We start from the raw sequence: 25,850 nt of genomic DNA on the forward strand, positions 1-25,850 counted from the left end.
TCTGTCAGCGTAGTGTCCAGAGCATGGAGGCGCTACCAGGAGACAGGCCAGTACATCAGGAGACGTGGAGGAGGCCGTAGGAGGGCAACAACCCAGCAGCAGGACCGCTACCTCCGCCTTTGTGCAAGGAGGAGCAGGAGAAGCACTGCCAGAGCCCTGCAAAATGACCTCCAGCAGGCCACAAATGTGCATGTGTCTGCTCAAACGGTCAGAAACAGACTCCAGGAGGGTGGTATGAGGGCCCGACGTCCACAGGTGGGGGTTGTGCTTACAGCCCAACACCGTGCAGGACGTTTGGCATTTGCCAGAGAACACCAAGATTGGCAAATTCGCCACTGGCGCCCTGTGCTCTTCACAGATGAAAGCAGGTTCACACTGAGCACATGTGACAGACGTGACAGAGTCTGGAGACGCCGTGGAGAACGTTCTGCTACCTGCAACATCCTCCAGCATGACCGGTTTGGCGGTGGGTCAGTCATGGTGTGGGGTGGCATTTCTTTGGGGGGCCGCACAGCCCTCCATGTGCTCGCCAGAGGTAGCCTGACTGCCATTAGGTACCGAGATGAGATCCTCAGACCCCTTGTGAGACCATATGCTGGTGCGGTTGGCCCTGGGTTCCTCCTAATGCAAGACAATGCTAGACCTCATGTGGCTGGAGTGTGTCAGCAGTTCCTGCAAGAGGAAGGAATTGATGCTATGGACTGGCCCGCCCGTTCCCCAGACCTGAATCCAATTGAGCACATCTGGGACATCATGTCTCGCTCCATCCACCACTGCCACGTTGCACCACAGACTGTCCAGGAGTTGGCGGATGCTTTAGTCTAGGTCTGGGAGGAGATCCCTCAGGAGACCATCCGCCACCTCATCAGGAGCATTCCCAGGCGTTGTAGGGAGGTCATACAGGCACGTGGAGGCCACACACACTACTGAGCCTCATTTTGACTTGTTTTAAGGACATTACATCAAAGTTGGATCAGCCTGTAGTGTGGTTTTCCACTTTAATTTTGAGTGTGACTCCAAATCCAGACCTCCATGGGTTGATAAATTGGATTTCCATTGATTATTTTTGTGTGATTTTGTTGTCAGCACATTCAACTATGTAAAGAAAAAAGTATTTAATAAGATTATTTCATTCATTCAGATCTAGGATGTGTTATTTTAGTGTTCCCTTTATTTTTTTGAGTAGTGTGTGTGTGTGTATGTGTGTGTATATATATATATATATATATATATATATATATATATATATATATATATATATATATATATATATATATACACATATATATACACACACACACACACACATTGCTGTGTTGAGGCTGCAGGCTGCAGACCGAACTAAGCAACCAGAACCAAGCTCTTCTGGAGGTCAGGAGCTCAACATTGGTTCTTGTGTAAACTACGACATGCTACAGCAATCAAGGGAAATCTCTCCAAATGGTGTCACTCCTTCTCCCTCTCTCTTGCTTGGTTGGTCTTGCACTCTCTCGCACACTCGTCTGTGTAAAACCTTGCGTGTCAGGAGTTTATTAGATCCTAATCTCAAAGCCAATCATGGTAGGCCTAAAGAAAATGGGTTGACTATCACATACAGTGCCTTCGGGAAGTATGACCTTTTTCCACATTTTGTTACATTACAGCCTTATTCTAAAATGGATTAAATAGATAAAATTCCTTAGCAATCTACACACAATACCCCATAATGACAAAGCGAAAACAGGATTTTAGACATTTTTGCCTCTTTGGCAAAATGAGGCAAAAATACTGTATTTACATAAGTATTCAGACCCTTTGCTATGAGACTTCAAATTGACCTCAGGTGCATCCTGTTTCCATTGATCATCATTGAGATGTTTCTACAACTTGATTGGAGTCCACCTGTGGTAAATTCAATTGATTGGACATTTGGAAAGGCACACACCTGTCTATATAAGGTCAGAGCAAAAACCAAGCCATGAGGTCGAAGGAATTGACCGTGGAGCTCCGAGACAGGATTGTGTCGGGGCACAGATATGGGGAAGGGTACCAAAACATTTCTGCAGCATTGAAGGTCCCCAATAACCAAGTGGCCTCTATCATTATTAAATGGAAGAAGTTTGGAACTACCCAGATAGAACATCTCTGGATAGACCTTAAAATAGCTGTGCAGCAACACTCACCATCCAACCTGACAGAGTTTGAGAGGATCTGCAGAGAAGAATGGGAGAAACTCCCCAAATACAGGTGTGCCAAGCTTGTAGCGTCATACCCAAGAAGACTCAAGCCTGTAATCGCTGCCAAAGGTGCTTCAGCAAAGTACTGAGTAAAAGGGTCTGAATACTTATTTAAATGTGATATTTCAGTTTTTATTTTGAATAAATTAGCAAACATTTCTCAATCAGTTTTTGCTCTGTCATTATGGGGTATTGTATGTGTATATTGATATGGGGGGGGGGACTAATTAATCCATTTTAGAATAAGGCTGTAACCTAACAACATTTTGAAAAAGTCAAGAGGTCTGAATACTTCCCCCAAGGCACTGTAAGTATGGCAGGGATAATGGGGAGTAATTCACATCTTTACCTTACACATCCTTCTCTCATCTCCATATTCATGAATAGCTTATGCCATCCTTTTGACTCCTGGGGAAGGTACATGGTAATCTATGGTTACAGCCTATGTTGTGTTATGCATTGTGGCTTTCCCAGGGGCTTGCGCTGTATCTTATCAGGTAGCCAACACAAAGGGCCCGACTTGGGGTGTGTTTGTGTGTATACAAATGGTGACCCTTGACCTCTGTGTCCAGACGTGGCGTCCAGACAGCAGCGGCCTTCATTTTGTTTTGACAGCAGAATTAATTGAGGGCTGAAAACAGTTGTAAAATTCCTCCCCTTATCAAGCTGTTCATTAGAGATCGCACCGTGGCCTCGGCCGTGTCAGAAAAATAACCTGCCTGTCCCTTGATGAAATAGCTGAACGGATGGCTGGTCCAGTGCCTTCAGAGAGAGGGAGCTTGAATAAACTTTCTACTGCGGAAACAATCCTAAAGTGACACGCTGCGAGGGTGGGTGGGTGGGGGGGGGGGGGTTCGCAGTGTTCACCGATATCCAGCTGAGCTGTCAACTGGCGGCTAGCCAGACACGCAACCCCTCCGCCCCTTCTCCCTCTCTCTCCGCTCCGCTCCGAGCACCATATGAAGCATATACAATTTAAAAAACCATTCTCCGCTCATGTGTGACTCGACTGCATGCTTCTCTCAAAGAGAGAAATAGAAAAGAAATCTCTTCCTCTATATAAACAAAGTCGTCTTGTCTGTTTATGAAATGTTTAAACGGTTCCCAATGCCGCCTGTGCAGATTTAGGTAAGATTAGCGTGTCTAGTTTGTAGTTTTTTTTTGCTGTAGTCCATGTATGCGTAAATATTGTCAGATGCAATTTTAGGATGCTGTCAGCGAAAGGTTCCTGCACTGTTCTTGCTTTATTTCAGGCAATAGCCGTTTTGGTCAGTCATGCAATGTGGAGTAGCCTAAGTATAGGCTTTAGAAATGTTCTTTCAAATATGTTTATTATTCTCTTAGAATTGGTTACTATGGGGTGTTTGGCAATGGCAGCAACTGTTTAATACTTTTGGAGATTATGGTAAATGTAAGTGTTCCCTCTTGGCTAAGTAAATCTACCTGCTTCATGTCAGCACTGTGTGGATTAGGCATTGAGCAAGGATCCCTCCTCTCCTCTCCTCCTCCTCTCCTCTCCTCTCCTCTCTCTCGTGAACTAGTTCTCGGATGAGCGTAGCGCACACACAAACAGCAGTCACGTCAGTGTGTGTTAGCCGGCGGTGAAGAGCTAACGATAGACGCTCTGATATTGTAGAGTAGATCGGTCATTGGTGGACTCTATCCACTTCACTTGGCGTGATGCGTGCCTCTCGTGACTCGCCGCTTCCATGCGCTTCTCCAAGCTCTGCGCGCCCTGAACAATGCGTCAATTCTGCCCGCGACTGACGTTCTCTGGGGAAGGCTGCATTGAACCGCTGTTGCCGTATATGTTTGACTAAAATATCATTAGCTTTGTTTTTTCAGGTCAAGGCATTTTGGTGCCATGGAAATAAAATCTTGCCCAAGGCTGGCCTCCTCCCCTCTCTTCTTTCTCTTTCCATGGTCTGGTATAGGCTAGTAAACGCAGACTGTGTGTCGTGCATGAGCTTTTAAGAAGATAAATACAAAGGAAAATGCCCAAAAAGGCACTTGGAACGGATCTGTGTTCTGATGAGTAGGCTGTGTAGTCACGGAATCCCAAGATTGCTTTATCAACGGACAAAATAGATAACAAAATTGATCAAATCCTAGTTATTCCATCTACTATAGACTATACCACTTTAATCTTATGTTAATAGGAATTCATTTATTGTTCATAGATTATTCCTCTGAGAAAATTCACATAAAACAAGGTAAAAGTCACCATTTCACACTCATCGTCTTTCTGCTCATGGTAAACCGTAAGATGATAGCTTTTGACTGGCTGACTTGTCATTGTGCTAACATCATATGGGGCCTTGTACTATTGACACGCACATTCATCGTGAGTGTTGGTTTTTCCCACAGCTTTTTATTTTGTATTTTTTTTATTCAACCTTTTATTTAACTAGTCAAGTCAGTTAAGAACAAATTCTTATTTACAATGACGGCCTACCCCAGCCAAACCCAGATGATGCTGGTCCAATTGTGCGCCGCCCTACGTGACTCCCAATCACGGCCGGTTGTGATACAGCCTGGAATCAAACCAGGGTCTGTAGTGACGCCTCTAGCACTGAGATGCTAGAGGCATTTTCCTCAAGACTCGTGGCATTCTAAGTGCTCCGAGGTAAATATGCATAATTGATGAACATTAAATTAAGCAAGATCTTTGTTGTTTTTCGTAGGGGGTTTTCTTATTCATTTATGTATTCATTTTTTGTTGTTGTGAAAATCAAGTTCGGCTCAAAATTACATCAAGGTCATTCCTCCGAGCAGACTTGACCTTTTTTTTTTTTAACATGTCTACTTATTGAATTATCACTATATGCATTATCATTGGTTTGTCAAGACTGAGATGGAGCCAACTCACAAGCTCTGTGTGTTTAGTGTGTGCGTGCGTTCTCGCTTACGAGAAGGGCAGATCAGGTTAGTGGGGTGTGTCTGTCCATGGGTTTTAAACACCTCACTCCGGGACACTTTAAGTGGTTCAGTGGCTCAAACCTGTTAAATCCCTCCAACTCTGCTAGTCTGCTTAGTTTGAATGGCAGGTGTTATTTCATTTGATTGGTTGTTTGGTCTCTTTCTCCGGTTTACAGTATGTACAGAATAATTGTCTTAAGTGTGTGTATGTCCATGAGAGTGTGTGGCTAAAAGTGTTGAGGGTGTGTGTTTGTGAGAGAGAGACTGAGGAATACTGATTGCTTGTTAGTGTGGCTATACATGCATGTGTGTGAAGTGTGCTGTTGTTTGTGTTGCGTGCTGCAGTGCTTGTGTGTGTCTGTATGTGTTCATGAGTGCAATGAATGTGTGCTGTACTGCACTGTACCTTTGCGTGCTGTAGTGTTTTCCCCTGTTTCAGGATAGAGCGTCACACATCTCGCTGATGGCCACCAGACACTGTGTTGAATGTGCTATTGACCCTTTCTGCCCTCTATGATCAGCATGGACAATTTACCAAGTGTGTGTGTGTGTGTGTGTGTGTGTGTGTGTGTGTGTGTGTGTGTGTGTGTGTGTGTGTGTGTGTTGTTGTGTGTGTGTGTGTGTGTGTGTGTGTGTGTGTGTGTGTGTGTGTGTGTGTGTGTGTGTGTGTGACTGGATGCTGTCTGTTCCTGCCAAGCCGTCCATGCGTGCGCGACATTCACAACACTGCCAGCAGAGGGTCATTCACCTCGGGCTCGCACAACTACCGTATAACCATGTGACCGACGGTTATGGATGAAGACTGTCATGAAAGTAAAATGAACGATTTAACCGTTTAAATTGTTGTTTTTGTGGAACAAACTGCTGACTGAAGACCGGACGGCCGGGCATTCATTCGGTTGAGTCCGTTTCTGCGGTAACATGGACTCTTAACAATGTATTGAAACGTTGTTGCTACTTGCGAAAACAAGCAAGTTGTTGTAGCAAACGAGTCGGTTGCCTAGGCAACACCCCCCACAATGTAGCAGCAGGGCATGGATGTTCTAAACCTGGCAATTTGACTGGTAAACTCGTGTACACTTGCAATGGCTGCCCGGTGTTGTGATGCAATAATTTCCATGGTAATGTAGAATGTTCATTCAAATGATGTTAACTGGTGTGGTTCATTCATATTTTTTATGTCAGTTGAGTTTAATCCACAAATCACGTCGCATTGATGGGTACACTTCCTGCTTTTACTTCCTATGGGTACACTCGCAATGGCCGCTAGTCTACCCATTTTGCCATCATTGACTTGAATTTGGATGTCCATTCTATTCATTCTATTTCTTTGTCAGCACATGTAGTCCGGAGAGGAGAAAATGTGCGTTTAAAAAATATATGTTTTGCTGTTTGAGCGGTTATTCCGATGAATTCCATGACCGTCACAGCCCTCCATTCACCTCTTAAATGGCAAATTAACCTAACTTATTGTTTCTGTCTTATCAGGAGACTCTAGAGAAGGGATGGGTGGCCACATTATTCAAAACTGCAAACATTTCTCTCCAACCCATTGCATAAATGAGTAAAATTGCATGAAATCAGTAATAAAATTGCAAAATATTCTCTCCGCCCCATGACAAAATATGTACAATTGCAGCAAACTTTCTTTAAAAGTACCATGTTTTCTCTACGCCCCATGGCAAAATGCATAAAATTGCTGGAAATGAACTCTTAAACGTATTTCACTTAGTTCCCCCAAAAGGCTAGGGCTGGCTCTGACTGCATGTGTGGGTAAGGATGTGGGTACACAGACCTGCAAGCCACTGCAGCCCCTCTAAATGATTGTTTCTGTCTTATCAGGTCCTATTGAGTTTGAGGAGTGCAACACTGCCATCGCCACTGAAGGTAAGTCTCACACACACACACACACACCCTGCTTTTCTATAGTCTATTCCCACCTCAATGAAACAAACAAACCAACCGAGAACTGGGTGAAAATCTGAAATAAATGTGAAAAGTCAGACTTTATATTTTGCTAATAAATGGTGGTAACACTTAAAGTCTAGATGTTTTAAGTTGTCTGACCTCTTCCCAGCTCAATTGTGATAAATCTGAAGTATTATGAGTGTTTCTAAAAGTTACCGATTTATCACTTTTTGTTTCGGTTTGGAGTTTGTCACTCATATTTGTCAAAACCAAATCCATTTGTTCAGTCTGACACGCACTCCTTTGGTTTGTTTCTAGGAGCCAAACCCAGAAAGAGAAAAACGTATGCGTTCCCTGGCCGCCGGAAAGACAACAAGGACACAGACTCCACGTGAGTATACAGCTTCTACTTTTACACTTTGAAAAGTATTTATCAAGGATTTGTAAGTCGTTTTTATACTGTTAATTGTGTACTTTCCACTGTCTGGGAATAGGATGGGATGGCTTTGTGGAGAGTCTTTTTAAACGACTGATTCTGTTTCAAATCATCTTGCTTTTTAATAGGGGTGTCCTGCAGACCCAGGTTCAAATACTATTTAAAATATCTCAAATAGTTTCACATACATTTCGAAATACATATTCGGATAGTATTTGAAAATACTCATGCGCGGACTCAAATACATTCCCATGTATTTGAAAATAGTATTTGAAATAAGTATTTGAAAACTCTTTGAAATAGTAGGCTATTTATAGGACATTATTAGAAAATACTTTCAAATACTTCCAATAGAAGTAGTTATTTGAAAATACACAGAAAACAACAATTTAAATAACAAATAATCAAATACTCATGTAACCCAGGTTTGGTGTCCTGATAGGTGATACTCCTTTAGCTTCGTTGGACTCAATGATAAAATGTTTCACTTTTATGACCATGGCTTTTTTATGAGTATGAAACTACTCTTGGTTGTTTCTTTTGGCATGTTCTCAGGGAGTCGACAGAAGTTGAAGCTGCTGTGAGTACCCTTCAGTTACATACTTTAAAATGGCATTTATTTGAATGACATTAATTCAATAGTATGTACGATACTGTATTATTATACTAGTGAATTATTTTGTAGTGTAGTCATCATGCAATAGTATTGCAAATATTTGTCATTTATTGTAGAAATTGTCGACGTAATTACATTTGTTGAAATGATAGTAATCCTCTCTCGCTCTCGCTCTCTGCCTCTCTCACTCTCTGCCTGTCTCTCTCTCTTCTTCTCTGGGCTGTAGAATAATGCCAACGGAGCTCCTCCTGGGTACTACGGCACCATAGACTTCCAGAACGCTGTGAGTGTCACACACACACTAACAGCAAAATACCACAGCAAGTTATGTGCATTAATGACCCAATATTTTTGTCGTCTCTCTCTTCTAGAATGTCCCCACGGTTGATGAAGATGGCTTCTGTATCAGACCAGAAGACCGCAACGAAAATGATATCCTCCAACACTCCTCAATGCTTTACACTGTTCAAAAACTATTTTGTATTCAAACACATTTTATCGTTCCTTTTGGCACGGATCCCATTCTAATATGCATTCAGTAAGATGTAACCGTTGGTTTCATGTTACCATATCTCCATGAAGCCACTATATTGCCATAGAGCCACTAATCTCTCTGGCTGTGTGTTATGATCTGTTCTGCTCCTTAACCGTGTGTTCCACATGCCAAAGATAACTCGTTCTATTCATCGAGTGACTCGGAGGACGAGGATGAACCCAGGAAGTTCCGCGTGGAGATCAAGCCGGTGGCGCCCAACAACGGGACGCACCAGAGCCGAGCCACCATCGACGAACTCAAGGCCTCCATCGGAAACATCAGCCTGTCGCCTCCAACCATGGTACGTCAATTCTGTAGTCTTTACAACTTCATTTGATAGAAACCTGTTGCTCCACAGTTCTGTCAGAGATTCCACACACATATTGTAGACAGTCACAAACGTTTTGGTCTTCTGGAGCTCAGTTGGTAGAGCAGCATGGTGCTTGTAATGTCAGAGAATAGTGGGTTCACCTTACCGTGAAATGCTTACTTACAACCCCTTAACCAACAATCCAGTTCAAGAAATAGAGCTAAGAAAATATTTACTAAATAAAGTAAAGTTAAAATTAAATAAAAAGTAACACAATAAAAGAACAATAACGAGGCTGTATACAGGAGGTACAGAGTCAATGTGCTGGGGTACAGGTTAGTCGAGGTAATTTGTACATGTAGGTAGGGGTAAAGTGACTATGCATAGATAATAAACAGTGAGTAGCAGCAGTGTACAAACAGGAGGGGGGGACGTCAATGTAAATAGTCCGGGTGGCCATTTGATTATATATCAGTCAAAAATGAAGGAGTCCTCCATACTTCAATACTTTGAAAAGACCAAGAAAGCGATTTGGGATAAAGGAGATCCGATATCCTACAATGTTAAGACCAAGAAAGTGATATACAGTACTACCATTATCACTCTAGTCATGTACATACAGAACAAATTGATTCTGATCTATATACTATCTAACTCCATAAGATGTTTCCTCTGTACACTTCATCCGGACCCATTCACTAACCTTAGTACGTCTACCCTCTCAATTTGCCTGTCTGAGGAGCAGTACAGTTTCCCCCGTCTGTCTGTCTGTCTGTCTGTCAGTCTGTCCCATCTCCTCTCTAACACTAGGGGGCAACAGTACATTGTATTTCTCCTGTAAGTTCTGGGAAACTGGGTACTCCTTCTGAAAAAAATGAGACAGTCACTGTATCATTCATATTTGAAAGTCTTTCCTGAGGTATTCTGTTCTTCCTGTTTGGACCATTGTCTCTGTTCTCTAAGATGAGTCACTGTGGACAGTGTGAGTGAGCTCATTCAGAATGTTCAGTTTTTCTTGAAAGATTGAAATTCGATCATCTGGAGTTAGAATTCAAACATCCTTATTTTTCATTTGCCTGTGTTTGTTATTTACAAGACCGGTAGTATGGAAAAAAGTGTCACAAATAGTCTCCACTTTTGGACGCTTGTTTTCTCTTACTTGACTTGAACACATGTACATCTGTTTAATGGCACAGGTGGAATGGCAATGTCTCTTGTCTCTCCAACACTCCTATTTAACCCCCTAGAGTCAATGTCCGCACCCCCACGGAAATCGAATTAACATAATTTAAAAAATACCTCATAAATCTGTCAGTTTAATCTAGAGCGATCTGTTTTTTTTTCACCCCATCTGCCGACGTCACTTCTGCATCTGCGGTAAAAGATACAGAGCTAGAGGTGGTGTTCTCTGTCATTTATGACCCCACCCCACAAGCGTCTTGGGACTTGTCTGAAGTCAGTCCTGCCCATCTGTCAACTTCTTTCTGTAGCGTCCGAACAGTTTGGGCTACACGCTACACCCCTCTGTGCAAAGGTGAGACTCTCGCGAACATGTACGTATCAGATGTTTTGCTCTAGGACGCCCACAGGCCTGACGAGACTCATCTGAAGGTCACCCGGTTCCAGTTTTTAAAAAAATATGGAAGTAGTGTGTGTATATATGGAGACTGTAAGGGGTTAAATACATGTTAAAAAAACAAAATGTTTCCTGATCTTACTTATATCTCTCAGATATACGCTTATTTAGAACATCCACTTACGATTGACGCAACAGTCAGTGTTTGAGCTGGCCACACAGTTTTTTTTTCTTCACAGAAACATTTTGCACAGACAGTCTTTACAACGTTATGTCCTCAATGTGAGACGTTTATTTTTGGATGCAATGTTCAGACATTCACAGAAGTAGGGACAGCATAACACAATTAGTCGTAGCACTGGGGAAAGAGTGACCTAACACAGGCTGTCATATTTAGCTAACTCTTGTCTGATAGAAACCATAATATGAATTGGCTAATAACAATTACTATTTACAATTCATCACACCATGGGTGCCCTCACCAGTGATCGAAATAATTGAGTAAACCACTTTTTTTTTTAAATCTGAAGTTATCAGACAATGTCTAGTTTGTGTGCGCCGCCATGTTTGGTTTTTTTCGTGTCAACCAAAGATTAGAAGTTACAAGATGAGTTGGGTCTGTTTACAGTATGCATGTTGAAGGAGGTGTGTCATCTACCATCATTCACTTCCGTAAGTTTACTCGAAAGTTGAGTGAATCATCCCTTCACCTCATTTTGTTATAACATCTTTGGCCAGATTGCATTGCAAACATGGCACCACACATAGCTGGCAATTAACTTAGCATTAGCTCATCATAATCAGTACAACCTTCAAAAAAGTATTTTACACACATCATACAGTATGTGTCCACTACAATCTATGCAAAATCGGAATGCATGACTTGTCATCAGTACTTTAAAATATGTGAATAAAACAGTAAATACATTATGCTCCATACATTCATATGGTGTGCTACGGAAGAAACGTCAACACAATGTTCAGAAACTATAATGATAACGTAATAAGGCACTTTGATAGGAACGCACACGTCCAAAGTTATTTATTAGTAGTGAAAGCAATGCGGGTGCCAGCCAGAAAATGTGCCAGGGAGGAAAAGGTTTGTGCTTGATCTCTTGTCGAAGAGAGACGTTTGTCCGGCTCAGTAAAGCCTCAAAGGTAAATTGTCCGCAACAGTGAAATGGGCTACGTCTATGGGAATTAATGAGGAGACGGAAAACACCTCAATTCAAACTGTTGTTAGAAAATAAAACTTGTTAGAAAATAATTTGAAATTGGTAAGTTGAAACGTAGCCTATAGATAATTAGCAGGCAGCGTGCCTTGGTTTGAGGGCAGCGCGGGTTAACTGTCCTGTTGCGTAACAATCACATTTTGGAACAGTGAGGGCATTCTGACATCACGCACATAAAAAAAAAAACTCACGCTGGGGACGACCGTTAGAGATATTTGGAACTCATGCGTGGAAAGGTTAAATGCATAAAAATAAAAATACATTTCCTGATCTTTCTTCCATCTCTCAGATATAGGACAGTCACTTCAGAACTAACTTCCTTTTAGGTCGTTTTTTGGTCAATCTGTTATTCAATGCATTTGTATGGGCTAATAGCAGGAAGGCCAACCATAATTTTGAATCAAATGTTTTTGTATATTTTTTTTAATACTTCAAAGAGTCTTAAAATTCAAAATCAAAGAGCTAAATAATCCTTGGTATGACTTTCTTAAAACAATTCCATCTAGCTTAGTAGAACCCCCCCGGCTTAGACGGCAGCAGGGATGCCGCTTCTGTATAGTTAGTTGCGTGGTGTTACACAGTAGAGTCAGTAGACAAACACACACCACTTCACCCTGCTGTCACATCATGGCATGGCATGGGATAGGATGTGCTGGCATGCAGAGACTGTCAGAGCTGAGCTGCACGCAAAGCCTGGCCTGACCTTTGACCTTTCTGCCTGGAGTTAAGCTCTCCGTTCAACCTTAACTGACTAGCCATAAAATCTCTCAATCTCTGAGCCTCTCTCTCTCTCTCTCTCTCTCTCTCTCTCTCTCTCTCTCTCTCTCTCTCTCTCTCTCTTGTCTTTCTCTCTCTCTCTCTCTCTCTTTACCTCTGTCTTTCTCTCTCTCTCTCTCTCTCACCTCTGTCTTTCTCTACCTGCCTGCTCAGGTTGGAATTAGCGCCTGCCATTAAACTTCCCTACAGTGTGCGTGTTTGTGTGCGGTAGGGGGCACGCTCAGTGTGCTGATTCTTCTAAAAGAGGTCGTGTGAATCCCCCCCCCCCATATCAGCGAGAGGAGTCCTACTGCTCACTAAACAACTGTCACGGAATCTCTCTCTCTTTATCATTTTCTCATTCACTCTGCCACGCTCTCTTTATATCTCTCTCTCTATTGGTCTTCTGCGCTCTTGTTTTATTAGGGTCATTTTGCTTCTTGGTTTGGACATTACTTGTATGTGATTATTTATGCACACTTTATAGGGGTTAGTCGCCCATTAAATGTGACAAAGTGTGTAGAAATGTTTTTCCAGATATGTTTTATTCATACTGTTTGTTTTAAACAGAGTGATTCCACTTTGGCGAAAATTCCTACATTTATGGATAATTTATTGATATTTTCTAAGCATTAAGGAATATCTTGAGGAAAAACATTCTATGGCTTTACCAAGGCCTGAACCTCTGACTTGGTTCATTACAAATAATATTTTCTCAGTCCAACGACAGAAAACAGCAACCTACTGTTTATTTTTTTCTACTTTGACTTTCACCTAAATACTGGATAATTCCCTCCATGTTTTCTCTCTTATCGCTACCTCCTTTAAATCTCTTCACCATTTTTTCCCACTTTAATGTTGAAGGAAATGTTCTGTGCTCAGAGTTCTTGAGTTAAAAAATCTAGGTGACGAGACGAACATTGCATCATCTGGTGTGAATTATTGAAGACACTTTCCTTTTCCTTCTTCCTCCCCATTCTTTGCTGTTCGTCTTTCTCCTTTTCCTGCCCGGTACACTTCTGTGCTTTTTGTTCCTTTTATTGAAACCACAGTTGGAAGCCGGAATGGTGTGTGTCTGTGTATAGAAGTCTTGAAAGGTGTGTGTGTGTGTGTGGAGATCTGTAGCGTTTGTGTTGCTGGCTACAGCTGTGATTGAACCCATTTGCTGCTTAGTGCCTGTGGGACTAAACCCTGACCTCACAAGCGCTATGGTGGTTTAACGCTTTAGCTGCATCCCTCTAAACCCCTTCTGGTTCTCTTCTTCTCCCTCTTCTTTTTCCCCTCTCCTTATCTTTTTCAGTGTGTGAATAAAGGCTTTATTGGGATTGATGGCCTTTAGTTTCCATTGGGTCACACAAAAGTACATGCAGATCTTCTGTTGGTTGCCATGACAACTGATTTATGTCCTCTGTTAGGGAGCTAGAGTAGCAGTGTCTGTCTGTCTGTCTGTCTGTCTGTCTGTCTGTCTGTCTGTCTGTCTGTCTGTCTGTCTGTCTGTCTGTCTGTCTGTCTGTCTGTCTGTCTGTCTGTCTGTCTGTCTGTCTGTCTGTCTGTCTGTCTGTCTGTCTGTCTGTCTCTCCCTCCCTCTTGGTGTGTAGTACCTGATTGATCACAGTGCAGGGTTAGATACGGTGTCCTGTCTGTTCTGTGCAGCTGAATCTTTCCCCCTAGGTTTAATGTGTTCTGTGTGTTTGAGGCTTAATCCTGGGATTTACTGTCTTTTAACACTGGTGTGAAAAAAGTTCATAGTTAATAATACAGTTTTAAAGTTTCCATGTATCAATTACACTGAGTGTACAAAACATTAAGGACAGCTGCTCTTTCCATGACATTGAGTGACCAGGTGAATCCAGGTGAAAGCTATGATCCCTTATTCATGTCACTTGTTAAATCCTTTGTAATCAGTGTAGAATGTAGATGAAGGGGAGGAGACAGGTTAAAGATAGATTTTTAAGCCTTGAGACATGGAGTGTGTGTGTGTGTGTGTGTGTGTGTGTGTGTGTGTGTGTGTGTGTGTGTGTGTGTGTGTGTGTGTGTGTGTGTGTGTGTGTGTGTGCCATTCAGAGGAAGAATGGGCAAGACAAAAGATTTACACAATGTGCCTTTGAACAGGGTATGGTAGTAGGTGCCAGGCGCACTACTTTGTGTCAAGAACTGCAACACTGCTGGGTTTTTCACGCTCAACAGTCTCCCATGTGTATCAAGAATGGTCCACCACCCAAAGGACAGCCAGCCAACTTGACACAACTGTGGGGAAGCATTGGAGTCAACATGGGCCAGCATCTCTGTGGAACGCTTTCGACACCTTGCAGAGTCCATGCCCCGATGAAATGAGTATGTTCTGAGGGCAAAAAGGGGAGTGCAACTCAATATTAGGAAGGTGTCCTTAATGTTTTGTATACTCAGTGTATACTCTAACTGTTCGGGAAAATTTGGGGGGTTTGCGAGTACCGTGTCACCACTGATAAATATAGCCTGTACATCTCTGTTTTTAGGAAGTATTATTCAGAAAGTAAGATATTACTCAAGTGTTGATTCTTAAAGAGTAATACATTGAGGAACTTTGTGCTGTCATTTTAAGTAGGTCTAGTTTCAGTCCCTGTAAACAGGTAAAAGTGAATTGACCCTGCTCTACTCAATATATGTCCTGAGGCTAGGTAGTACTTAAGCCAGGTCTTAAAATCATGTATAGTCTGTGATAATGACATCTAAGTATGGATACTTTTCAAGCACATTCCAGATACGAACATGTTTTACATACGTTACCGTATCTACTTCAAATGTACTTTCCCTGATCTTCGGTTTGTCTTTGTACATTAAGACGTATGTTCTGGATTTGCTAGGGAGTCTTTTTTTGTTGTTGTTGTGGAGAATGAGGGCTGAAGCTTGTGTGTGTGTGTGTGTGTGTGTGTGTGTGTGTGTGTGTGTGTGTGTGTGTGTGTGTGTGTGTGTGTGTGTGTGTGTGTGTGTGTGTGTGTGTGTGTGTGTGTGTAACTTATCCGTGCTGTAGTTAATTAGTGTGTTTATATTCTCAGGGTCAGATGCGAAGGAATCAATCCAGTGAGTATTTTATTTTACACTCCTCTCTGTGTCTTTCTGTCTCTCTCGCTCTCTCTCTCTTTCCTCTTCTGTGGCTGCGACCAGGGGGGCTACCTCTTAACTTTTCAACTTCATTTTTCTTAGCTCGGTCATTTTTGAAGAAGTTCGCTCTTTTTTTTTTTCTCCCGAAATCCTAGCGACCTTGCCAAAACCAACACATCCCCAGCGAAAGTAAACATAGTTTGTTTTTTATGTGTGTATTTGAGAAATGACTTCCATTCCCCCTCTAAGCTACGAGTAAGATGAATTGCTTAATTTCTTGTTTCTATTTTGCATGTCAGAAATTATATTTTTCCTCCTGCGCTTTGGCAACAATTTTGTATATTTTCCTACGTTTGATTTTCTGCTTGGATAAATTAGTGCTTGAACAAGTTAATTAATTATCTATGGAGGAATGCAACAAGTCACGTAGTCTCAAACTGTGAACTCACTATGAAGTATTAGTGGGAGTTAGCAAGTAAAGAATGAAGAAAGAAAAATATATTAAATATATTATTTATACACACTATACATGTACTGTATACATTGTTCAAACCCCTTGACTTAGTCCACATTTTGTTGTTACAGCCTGAATTCAAAATGTTATAAATATATTTTTTTTTCTCACCCATCTACACACAATACCCCATAATGACAAAGTGAAAACATATTCTTAGAAATTTGTTCTTTTTTTTCTCTTAAACAAAAATGAAATACAGAAATCTCATTTACATAAGTATTCACACCCCTTTTCTATGACACTCCAAATTGAGCTCAGGTGCATCCAATTTCCTTTGATAATCCTTGAGATGTCACTACAACTTGATTGAAGTCCACCTGTGGCCAATTCAATTTGGACATGATTTAGAAAGAAACACACCTGTCTATATAAGGTACCACAGTTGGCAGTGCATGTCAAAGCAGAAACTACACCATGAAGTCCAAGGACTGGCTGTAGATCTCCTAGATATATCTGGGGAAGGGTATGAAACAATTGCTTGAGTTGTGAAAATCTCCAAGAGCAATTGAAAAAGTATGGAACTACACAGACTCTGCCTAGAGCTGGCCGTCCGACCAAACTGAGCAACCGAGAAAGAACGACCTTGGTCAGGGAGGTGACCAAGAACCCAATGACCACTCTGACAGAACTACAGAATTCCTTGGCTGAGATGGGAGAACCTGCTAGAAGGACAACAGTATAGCACTTCACCGTTCTGGGCCATATGGGAGAGTGGCAAGATGGAAGCCACTCCTATGAAAAAGGCACATGTCAGCACGCCTGGAGTTTGCAAAAATTCACGTCAAAGACTCTGAAAGCATAAGGCAAAGGATTCTGTGGTCTGATGAGACAAAAATTCTCAGTCTTTGGACTGAATGCAAAGTGCTATGCCTGGAAAAAACCAGGCACAGCTCATCACCTGTCTAATACCATCCCTACTGTGAAGCGTGGTGGCAGCATCATGCTATGGGGATTATTTTCAGCAGCAGAACTGGGAGACTGGTTAGGATAGAGCGTCTACTAAATGATAAACATAATAGAGGGAACAGTGAATGGAGCCATATACAGGCAAATCCTTGATGAGAACCTGGTTCAGAGTGCAAAATACATTCGACTAGGGCAAAGATTTACTTTCCAACAGGACAATGACCCCAAACATACAGCCAAAGCAATGCTGGAATGGCTTCAGAACAAGAATGTGAGTGACCCAGCCAAAGCCCAGAAAATCTGTGGAAAGACTTGAAGATTGCTGCTCACCGCCACTTCCCATTTAACTTAACAGAGCTTGAGAAAATCTGCAGGCAAGAATGGGAGAACATCTTCAAATCCAGATGTGCAAACTGATCAAATCAAATATTATTGGTCACGTACACATGGTTAGCAGATGTTAATGCGAGTGTAGCGAAATGCTTGGTGTAGACATACCCCAGACAACTCAAAGCTGTAAAAGCCGCCAAAGGTGCTTCTACAAAATATTGACTCGGGTGTGAATCCTTATGTAAATGAGATATTTCTGTATTTCATTTTCAATAAATTAGCAACAGTTTCTGAAAACATGGTTTAACTTTTTCATTATGGGCTATTTTGTGTAGATGGGTGAGAAACATATCTAATCAATTTTGAATGTGATATGAATACTTTCTGAAGGTTTAAATAACTTCACTTTATTATCCCTTTATTCATATTTAATATCAAGTTCATATCAAGTTATAGTTTTAAAGTATTTTATCCATTTGATAGAGTTAAGACTAATCCTCAAACTTTTTGATAGAGTTTAAGAGTGATAGTTCAAACCTTAAGACTGTTACTGGGTATATTTGGTAGAGATAAGAAATTGATAGCCATGTGCTACACGTGCTCAGGGCTTTTGGGAGTGTATTCCACCCCAGGGTTAGGCTCTCAGGTGCCAGGTGAGTACTATGTACCTCTCTAGTCAGTTTGACCTCCCACCACCACACGCCATGCCAGGTAGTCCTCCTGACCTCCACCTCAGTCCCACCGCCACAGCCTAGGCTAGTGGACCATACAGTACCTTGGCTTATTCTGTTCTCTACAGCTAAAGCTAACATAGCTAGCTAATAACAATGCTATTAGCAATGCTTCAAAACTAGAATATTCTAGTTAAAGTTAGAGATTTGCTGACACTATGGCTTTGTGGCTATATTTGCCACGGTCTTAGAGAGGATACACTTAAGTTTAAGTAGTTTGATGTAGATCTGAACAAATATGTGTCCAAGGAATGTCTTGCTGGTGGGGAACCTCTGCTTCACATAGCACCTAAACACACATTCTAGTTTGAGCCACGCAGAGCACTGCAGCCCTGTCCTTTAACATCAGCTCTCTGCAGTGTGTGTTTTATGTGCGTGTCTGGTTGGGTATGTATGAGACAGGGTTTTCCTCTGCACCTATGTAACCTTGTGTGTGTGCCGAGGTTAAGTCTGTAATTTGTATGTTCTTTCCTCAACCAGGCGACGAGTTGGGAAAGACCAGGATTCCAGCGTCTTTCAACGAGTAAGTTGATGTCCCTTAACTTTCGCAGTTAAAAACGGGCTCAGAAACACTAAAAGTGAAAAGTAAAAGCTCCTTGACTGACACCCTCTAGTGCCATTCTCTCACTGTTTAGTAATTGCTCTAATTTCCATCCCTCTTTCTATCCCTACCTCTCCCTTCCCCCTGTCCCTACCTTCCCCCTGTCCCTCTCTCGCTCCTGCTCGCTCGCTCTCTCTCTTGCTCTCTCTCTCTCTCTCTCAGCAGTAGACCAGCTTTCAATAATGACCTTCTCTCTCTGGATCCTTTCGGCCCGACCCTGGGAGGCTCCTCCTCATCGACGGGTAAGCCCCGCCCCCACCCACCATGTTTTCCCAGAGCTGTATAAACAGATTTCCAATGTACTCCTATGGGTGGCTGGGCGAGTTCGGTGCCAACAATGGGGTTCTATCTAGATCACTTTCCTAAAGTATGGGTCACGACTGTGTGTGTGTGTGTGTGTGTGTGTGTGTGTGTGTGTGAATAAATACATTTATTTATTTCATATTTGTATTTTTTTTATATTTTTGACCCCCTTTTTCTCCCCAATTTCGTGGTATCCAATTGGTAGTTACAGTCTTGTCTCATCGCTGCAACTCCCGTACGGACTCGGGAGAGGTGAAGGTCGAGAACCGTGCGTCCTCCGAAACACAACCCAACCAAGCCGCATTGCTTCCTTGACACAATGCCCACTTAACCCGGAAGCCAGCCGCACCAATGTGTTGGAGGAAACACCGTACACATGGCGACCGTGTCAGCGTGGTCTGCACCCGGCCCCCCACAGGAGTCGCTAGTGCACGATGGGACATGGACATCTCTGCCGGCCAAACCCTCCTCGAACGCGGACGATGCTGGGCCAATTGTGTGTCGCCCCATGGGTCTCCCGGTCACTGCCGGCTGCGACAGAGCCTGGACTCGAACCAAGAATCTCTAGTGGCACAGCTAGCACTGCGACACAGTGCCTTAGACCACTGCGCAACTCGGGAGGCCCTTGTAAATATTTTTTTATGATCTCAGTCGGGGTCTGAACTTATTAGAATAGTAGAATACACAACGTGCAATTAAAAACTTTGCTCGTGCATCAGCAGTTTTTCTCTTGTAATGTCAGTCACTAACAGTCACTCAATTAGCCATGTCAGTTAACAATTTTTAGATTAGTAAGTTAGTCTAGCCAATTATCTAAAATTGTAGAAATGATATCCGATACCGACCGGGCACGCAGGGGCCCTGACCCCCAGGGTGCCCACATTTTGATTTTGGCAAAATGTGTGGAATTGTAGAAATGTAGCTTTAAAACGGCAAAGATATCTCTCCACCCCATGGCAAAATTAGTAGAATTGCATGAAACGTGCTTTAAAACAGCAAATGTTTCTGCAAGCCCCAAGGCAAAATGTGTAGAATTGCAGTAAATTTACTTTAAAACATAAATGTTTCTCTCTGCTGTCAAGAAGGGGGTCACTATATATATTTTGGGTTAAAAATGTTTTTAGACCTTTCATTATGGGGTATTTTGTGTAGGTGGGTGAGATCTAAAAAAAATATTTAATCAATATTTAATCCATTTTGAATTCAGGCTGTAACACAACAAAATGTGGAATAAGTGAAGGGGAATCTGTACATTCAGAAGGCACTGTATAGGGAGGAATGGTCTATGATCCCTCTCAATATGTTCTCCAATCTTATAAAACATTTTAGAAAAGGGCTCAGTCCTTGCAAGGGGAGGGTGCCGGAGTATTGAAAACAGGGGTGCCAATAATGTTTACCCATATCTTTTTTATCTTTTTTTTCATTACTTGTTTAACAAAATCTACATTTCTTAGCAATTGTATTAGTATAAAATAATATCAATTAAACATATGTTTTGCATGTAATATAGCTCAGTATTTGTAGATTTTATTTTATGGTCTTTTTTTTCTAATTTATTTTTGATCATTTATCGAGGGTGCCAATCATTTAGGTCATGTTTTCACTATCATCTCAGACTACTACTGATACAGACATGACCCCACACAGCTCCACAGGTAGGCCAGGCAGTCCCCTGCAGAGCTCAACAACATTAGGAAGCTCCTACTGTGCACACATTACACATTGACATCAGTCTTCCTCATACAAATCTTATGTTGACAGGGAACTCTCCAGTGCTCATGTTTTGTGTACTGCTTGTGTTGGTTATGAGTTTCTAATATATGATGTGACCTTATTTTTTATTTGTTTAAAATTTGACTTAAAGGTGTCATGTCAGGAGGTTTTGCTCATACCTTTTTTTTTACAGTGTATTTAATTGTACAGATTTTTTTGGTGTGGAATTCTTGTCACAGTTTTGATTAGTATGCATTTGGCTGTCTTCAGCTGTAAGTACACACATGTATGTTTACTTTGTTTGGCATCTCATTTACATCCCACTTTTTCTCATTCACTCTGTCCTGCCTCACTCCAGTACAGATATGTGAGAACCTGTTTTTTAGTGGCAAGGTTTATGTGGTGTGACTATCAAAACCGCGTGTGTAACTAGGGCTGTTACGGTGACCGTATTACCGCCACACTGGCGGACACGAGTCATGATGGCAGTCAAATTCCACATGACCGTTTAGTCATGTTTAGGAAGGCCACCAAAAATTCTGAAATGTCCATCCCCAACTACAAGATTTTCCAACAAGTTAGAACTGCCAAAGGGGGCGGAGTTGCAATCTACTGCAGAGAGAGCCTGCAGAGTAATGTCATACTATCCAGGTCTGTGCCCAAACAGTTTGAGCTTCTACTTTTAAAAGTCCACCTTTCCAGAAATAAGTCTCTGGACACCATATGTGAATTGATTGCCCCCCATCTATCTTATGAGTTTGTACTGTCATACTGCTAAACAGGGATATGCTTAACACCCCGGCCGTCCTACAATCTAAGCTAGATGCCCTCAATCTCACACAAATTATCAAGGAACCTACCAGGTACAACCCTAAATCTGTAAACATGGGCACCCTCATAGATATCATCCTGACTAACTTGCCCTCTAAATACACCTGCTGTCTTCAACCAGGATCTCTGCGATCACTGCCTCATTGCCTGCGTCCGTAATGGGTCTGCGGTCAAACGACCACCACTCATCACCTTCAAACGCTCCCTAAAACACTTCAGCGAGCAGGCCTTTCTAATCGACCTGGCCCGGGTATCCTGGAAGGATATTGACCTCATCCCGTCAGTAGAGGATGCCTGGTTGTTCTTTAAAAGTTATTTCTTCGCCATCTTAAATAAGCATGCCCCATTCAAATAAATGCTGAACTAAGAATAGATATAGCCCTTGGTTCACTCCAGACTTGACTGCCGTTGACCAACACAAAAACATCCTGTGGCGTACTGCATTGACATCGAATAGCCCCCTGCGATATGCAACTTTTCAAGGAAGTCAGGAACCAATATACCCAGTCAGTTAGGAAAGCAAAGGCTAGCTTTTTCAAATAGAAGTTTACATCCTGTAGCACTAATTCCAAAAGTTTTGGGACACTGTAATGTCCATGGAGAATAAGAGCACCTCCTCCCAGCTGTCCACTGCACTAAGGCTAGGAAACACTGTCACCACCGATAAATCTACGATAATCGAGAATTTCAACAAGCATTATTCTACGGCTGGCCATGCTTTCCACCTGGCTACCCCTACCCCGGCCAACAGCTCTGCACCTCCCGCAGCAACTTGCCCAAGCACTTCTCCTTCACCCATATCCAGATAGCTGATGTTCTGAAAGAGCTGCAAAATCTGGACCCCTACAAATCAGCTGGGCTAGACAATCTGGACCCTCTCTTTCTAACATTATTCGCCGCAATTGTTGTAACCCCTATTACTAGCCTATTCAACCTCTCTTTCGTATCATCTGAGATCCCTAAAGATTGGAAAGCTGCCGCGGTCATCCCCTCTGCAAAGGGTGAGACACTCTAGACCCAAACTGTTACAGACCTATATTCATCCTGCCCTGCCTTTCTAAAGTCTTTGAAAGCCAAGCTAACAAACAGATCACCGACCATTTCGAATCCCACCGTACCTTCTCCACTATGCAATCTGGATTCCCAGCTGGTCATGGGTGCACCTCAGCCACACTCAAGGTCCAAAACGATATCATAACCGCCATCGATAAAAGACAGTACTGTGCAGCCATCTTCATCGACCTGGCCAAGGCTTTCAACTCTGTCAATCACCACATTCTTATCGGCAGACTCAATTGCCTTGGTTTCTCAAATGACTGCCTCGCCTGGTTCACCAACTACTTCTCAGATAGAGTTCAGTGTGTCAAATCAGAGGGCCTGTTGTCCGGACCTCTGGCAGTCTCTATGAAGTTGCCACAGGGTTCAATTCTCAGGCCGACTCTTTTTTTTCTGTACATATCAACGATGGCGCTATTGCTGCTGGTGAGTCTCTGATCCACCTCTATGCAGACGACACCATTCTGTATACATCTGTCCCTTCTTTGAACACGGTGTTATCAAACCTCCAAACAAGCTTCAATGCCATACAACACTTCTTCCGTGGCCTCCAACTACTCTTAAATGCTAGTAAAACTAATGCATGCTCTTCAACCGATTTGCTGCCCACACCCGCCCGCCCGACTAGCATCACTACTCTGGACAGTTCTGACTTAGAATATGTGGACAACTACAAATACCTAGGTGTCTGGTTAGACTGTAAACTCTCCTTCCAGACTCACATTAAGCATCTCCAATCCAAAATTAAATCTAGAATCAGCTTCCTATTTCGCAAAAAAAGCCTCCTTCACTCATGCTGCCAAACATACCCTCGTAAAACTGACTATCCTACTGATCCTTGACTTCGGCGATATCATTTACAAAATAGCCTCCAACACTCTACTCAGCAAACTGGATGCAGCCTATCACAGTGCTATCCATTTTGTCACCAAAACCCCATATACTACCCACCACTGCGACCTGTCTGCTCTCGTTGGCTGGCCCTCGCTACATATTCGTCACCAAACCCACTGGCTCCAGATCTATAAGTATTTGCTAGAAACGCCCCGCCTTATCTCAGCTCACTGGTCACCATAGCAACACCCACCCATAGCATGTGCTCCAGCAGGTATATTTCACTGGTCATCCCCAAAGCCAACACCTCTTTGGCTGCCGTTCCTTCCAGTTCTCTGCTGCCAATGACTGGAAGGAATTGCAAAAATCACTGAAACTGGAGACTTATATCTCCCTCACAAACTTTAAGCATCAGCTATCAGAGCAGCTTACTGATCACTGCACCTGTACACAGCCAATCTGTAAATAGCCTACACAACTACCTCATCCCCATGTTATTTTTTGTTGTTGCTCTTTTGTACCCCAGTATCTCTACTTGCACATCATCATCTGCACATCTGTCACTCCAGTGTTAATGCTAAATTGTCATTATTTCGCCACTATGGCCTATTTATTGCCTTACCTCCCTAATCTTACTACATTTGCTCACACTGTATGTAGATTTTTCTATTGTGTTATTGACTGTACTTTTGTGTTGTTTTTGTCACACTGCTTTGCTTTATCTTGGCCAGGTCGCTGTTGTAAATGAGAACTTGTTCTCAACTGGCCTACCTGGTTAAATAAAGTCACGGTAATTAGGCTTCTCCAAGCTCTGATGCTGCTGATGGTCATTAGTAGCCTACCAAACCTGCTAACTGCCTGGTACTCAGCACTCTATTGTCCCTCTAATAACTCTGACATAAGTGCAAATGTAATCAAAAATCTAATCAGACACTTCATGAGAGCCCATGAGCTCATGTTGCGCAACATTTCTATAGGCTATGCAATTGCATGAGAAAACAGTGATGGCCTCTATTAAAATGTAGATCTCATCAGCTTTCTATAGGCTAGGCCTACTATATTTATTTCTAAACTTTCCTAATATTAAGCACATTGCTTCTCTTTACAACAGGAGTATAGCCTACCTGGCTGGCATGAAAATGATCCACGGGTACAGTCACTGGCTGACAAAATTTCAAGGCCGCCACAGCCCATTGTGTGACTGACTGTGTGTGTTTTTATATAGAGTGACGTTACTGCTGATCCATTGCCTAGGCTAATCGTAATCCACAGTTAATTGCACCTAGTTTGGGTCAGAGGGCTGGCTATAAAGCCCACTGGCACGTATGCTGTCAAACACTATCTCGTTACTGTCAAAGGTCCTAGCTTAAAAGCCAAAAGAGCATCAAGTTCCCTGGTTAAGATACTGTGATGATGCTTTTTAAGCTCTCTGTACAATGGAGGCATTACCAGGCGATAACACATTCATCACATTCAGCTAGCCCTGACTGAACTGCAAACAGTTAATTTGAGAAACCTGTAAGAATTTATAGTTGTTTGATTATTCAGGGGCTTTCCAACTTTGAAGTTGGTTCTTTTGCTTTTCATTCTTTTTGTGTCTTATTTTCTGTGTGTAAGATTTGCAGTCTTGTGTTTGGTTGCTGTATTGTTTTTTTTGCTATCTGTATGTGTTTTTTTGCTATCTGTATGTGTTTTTTTGCTATCTGTATGTGTTTTTTTGCTATCTGTATGTGATTTTTTGCTGTCTGTATGTGTGTTTCTCCTCCACCTTTCTTCCCCTATCACCCCCCCTCCTCAGACATTTTGTCTTTTCCTCTCCATCCCTTTATCTCCTCTACACATTAACGAGTCCCCTGTCTTTCTGCCAGGGGAGCCAGGTAACATCTGTTCTTTAGCTGCCCCTCTTTAGAGCAGTGTGGTTGCACTGTACTAAATAGTTTTCCAAGTATCCAATAGCTTTTCAACTATCTAACCTCACTTACAAATAGCCTTTACATGGCATCCAACATTTGATTCAATTGCTTGTCATTCATTTTTTTGTTGTTGTCATTTTTGGTTTTTCAAATGAACACGTTTTGGGTCAACATTTGCTTTGTTTGTCTCTCTCCAAAAATCCACTCTGTTATCGTAGGACTTCATAGTTGTAGCTATGTTTACTTTTTTTCCCAATCAAGCCAGTGAGGAAGATGGCTAATTTAAACAGTGGTAGATTGAAAGGCCCTGCTAAGCTTTGATAAGCTGAGAGCTCTGTGTGACGCTGCGTGTCTGCAGGGTGTGATGACCTAACACCAAACAGTCCGAGTAACTGAGCTCCCCTCAACCAGCTGTAATCCTCTAACACATTTATTACCCACAACCAACCCTTCACAGTTCAATTTTAAACATGTCAGACATTCATATCATAGCCTGGCACTCACATTGCCTAATGTTGCACAGCGATTGC

At 42.3% G+C, this 25,850-nt stretch overlaps 1 protein-coding gene across 8 annotated transcripts in view; it reads left to right on the plus strand.

Moving 5' to 3' along the window:
* Positions 1–25,850, plus strand: part of fcho2 (FCH and mu domain containing endocytic adaptor 2) — a 102,184-nt gene that overhangs the window by 49,295 nt on the left and 27,039 nt on the right. For 6 of the 8 annotated variants that reach the window (XM_014128060.2, XM_014128062.2, XM_014128063.2 and 3 more), the window contains exons 9-17: positions 6,978–7,022; positions 7,362–7,434; positions 8,035–8,059; positions 8,322–8,378; positions 8,467–8,527; positions 8,756–8,931; positions 15,540–15,564; positions 18,550–18,592; positions 18,833–18,912. In XM_014128060.2, the coding sequence (XP_013983535.2) occupies positions 6,978–7,022; positions 7,362–7,434; positions 8,035–8,059; positions 8,322–8,378; positions 8,467–8,527; positions 8,756–8,931; positions 15,540–15,564; positions 18,550–18,592; positions 18,833–18,912 (585 nt within the window). The remainder of the gene's footprint in view (positions 1–6,977; positions 7,023–7,361; positions 7,435–8,034; positions 8,060–8,321; positions 8,379–8,466; positions 8,528–8,755; positions 8,932–15,539; positions 15,565–18,549; positions 18,593–18,832; positions 18,913–25,850) is intronic. The other 2 variants (XM_014128061.2, XM_014128066.2) reach the window with 1 other exon arrangement.

The sequence above is a fragment of the Salmo salar genome, chromosome ssa11 (assembly GCF_905237065.1).
Source record: "Salmo salar chromosome ssa11, Ssal_v3.1, whole genome shotgun sequence".
NCBI lineage: Eukaryota > Metazoa > Chordata > Actinopteri > Salmoniformes > Salmonidae > Salmo > Salmo salar.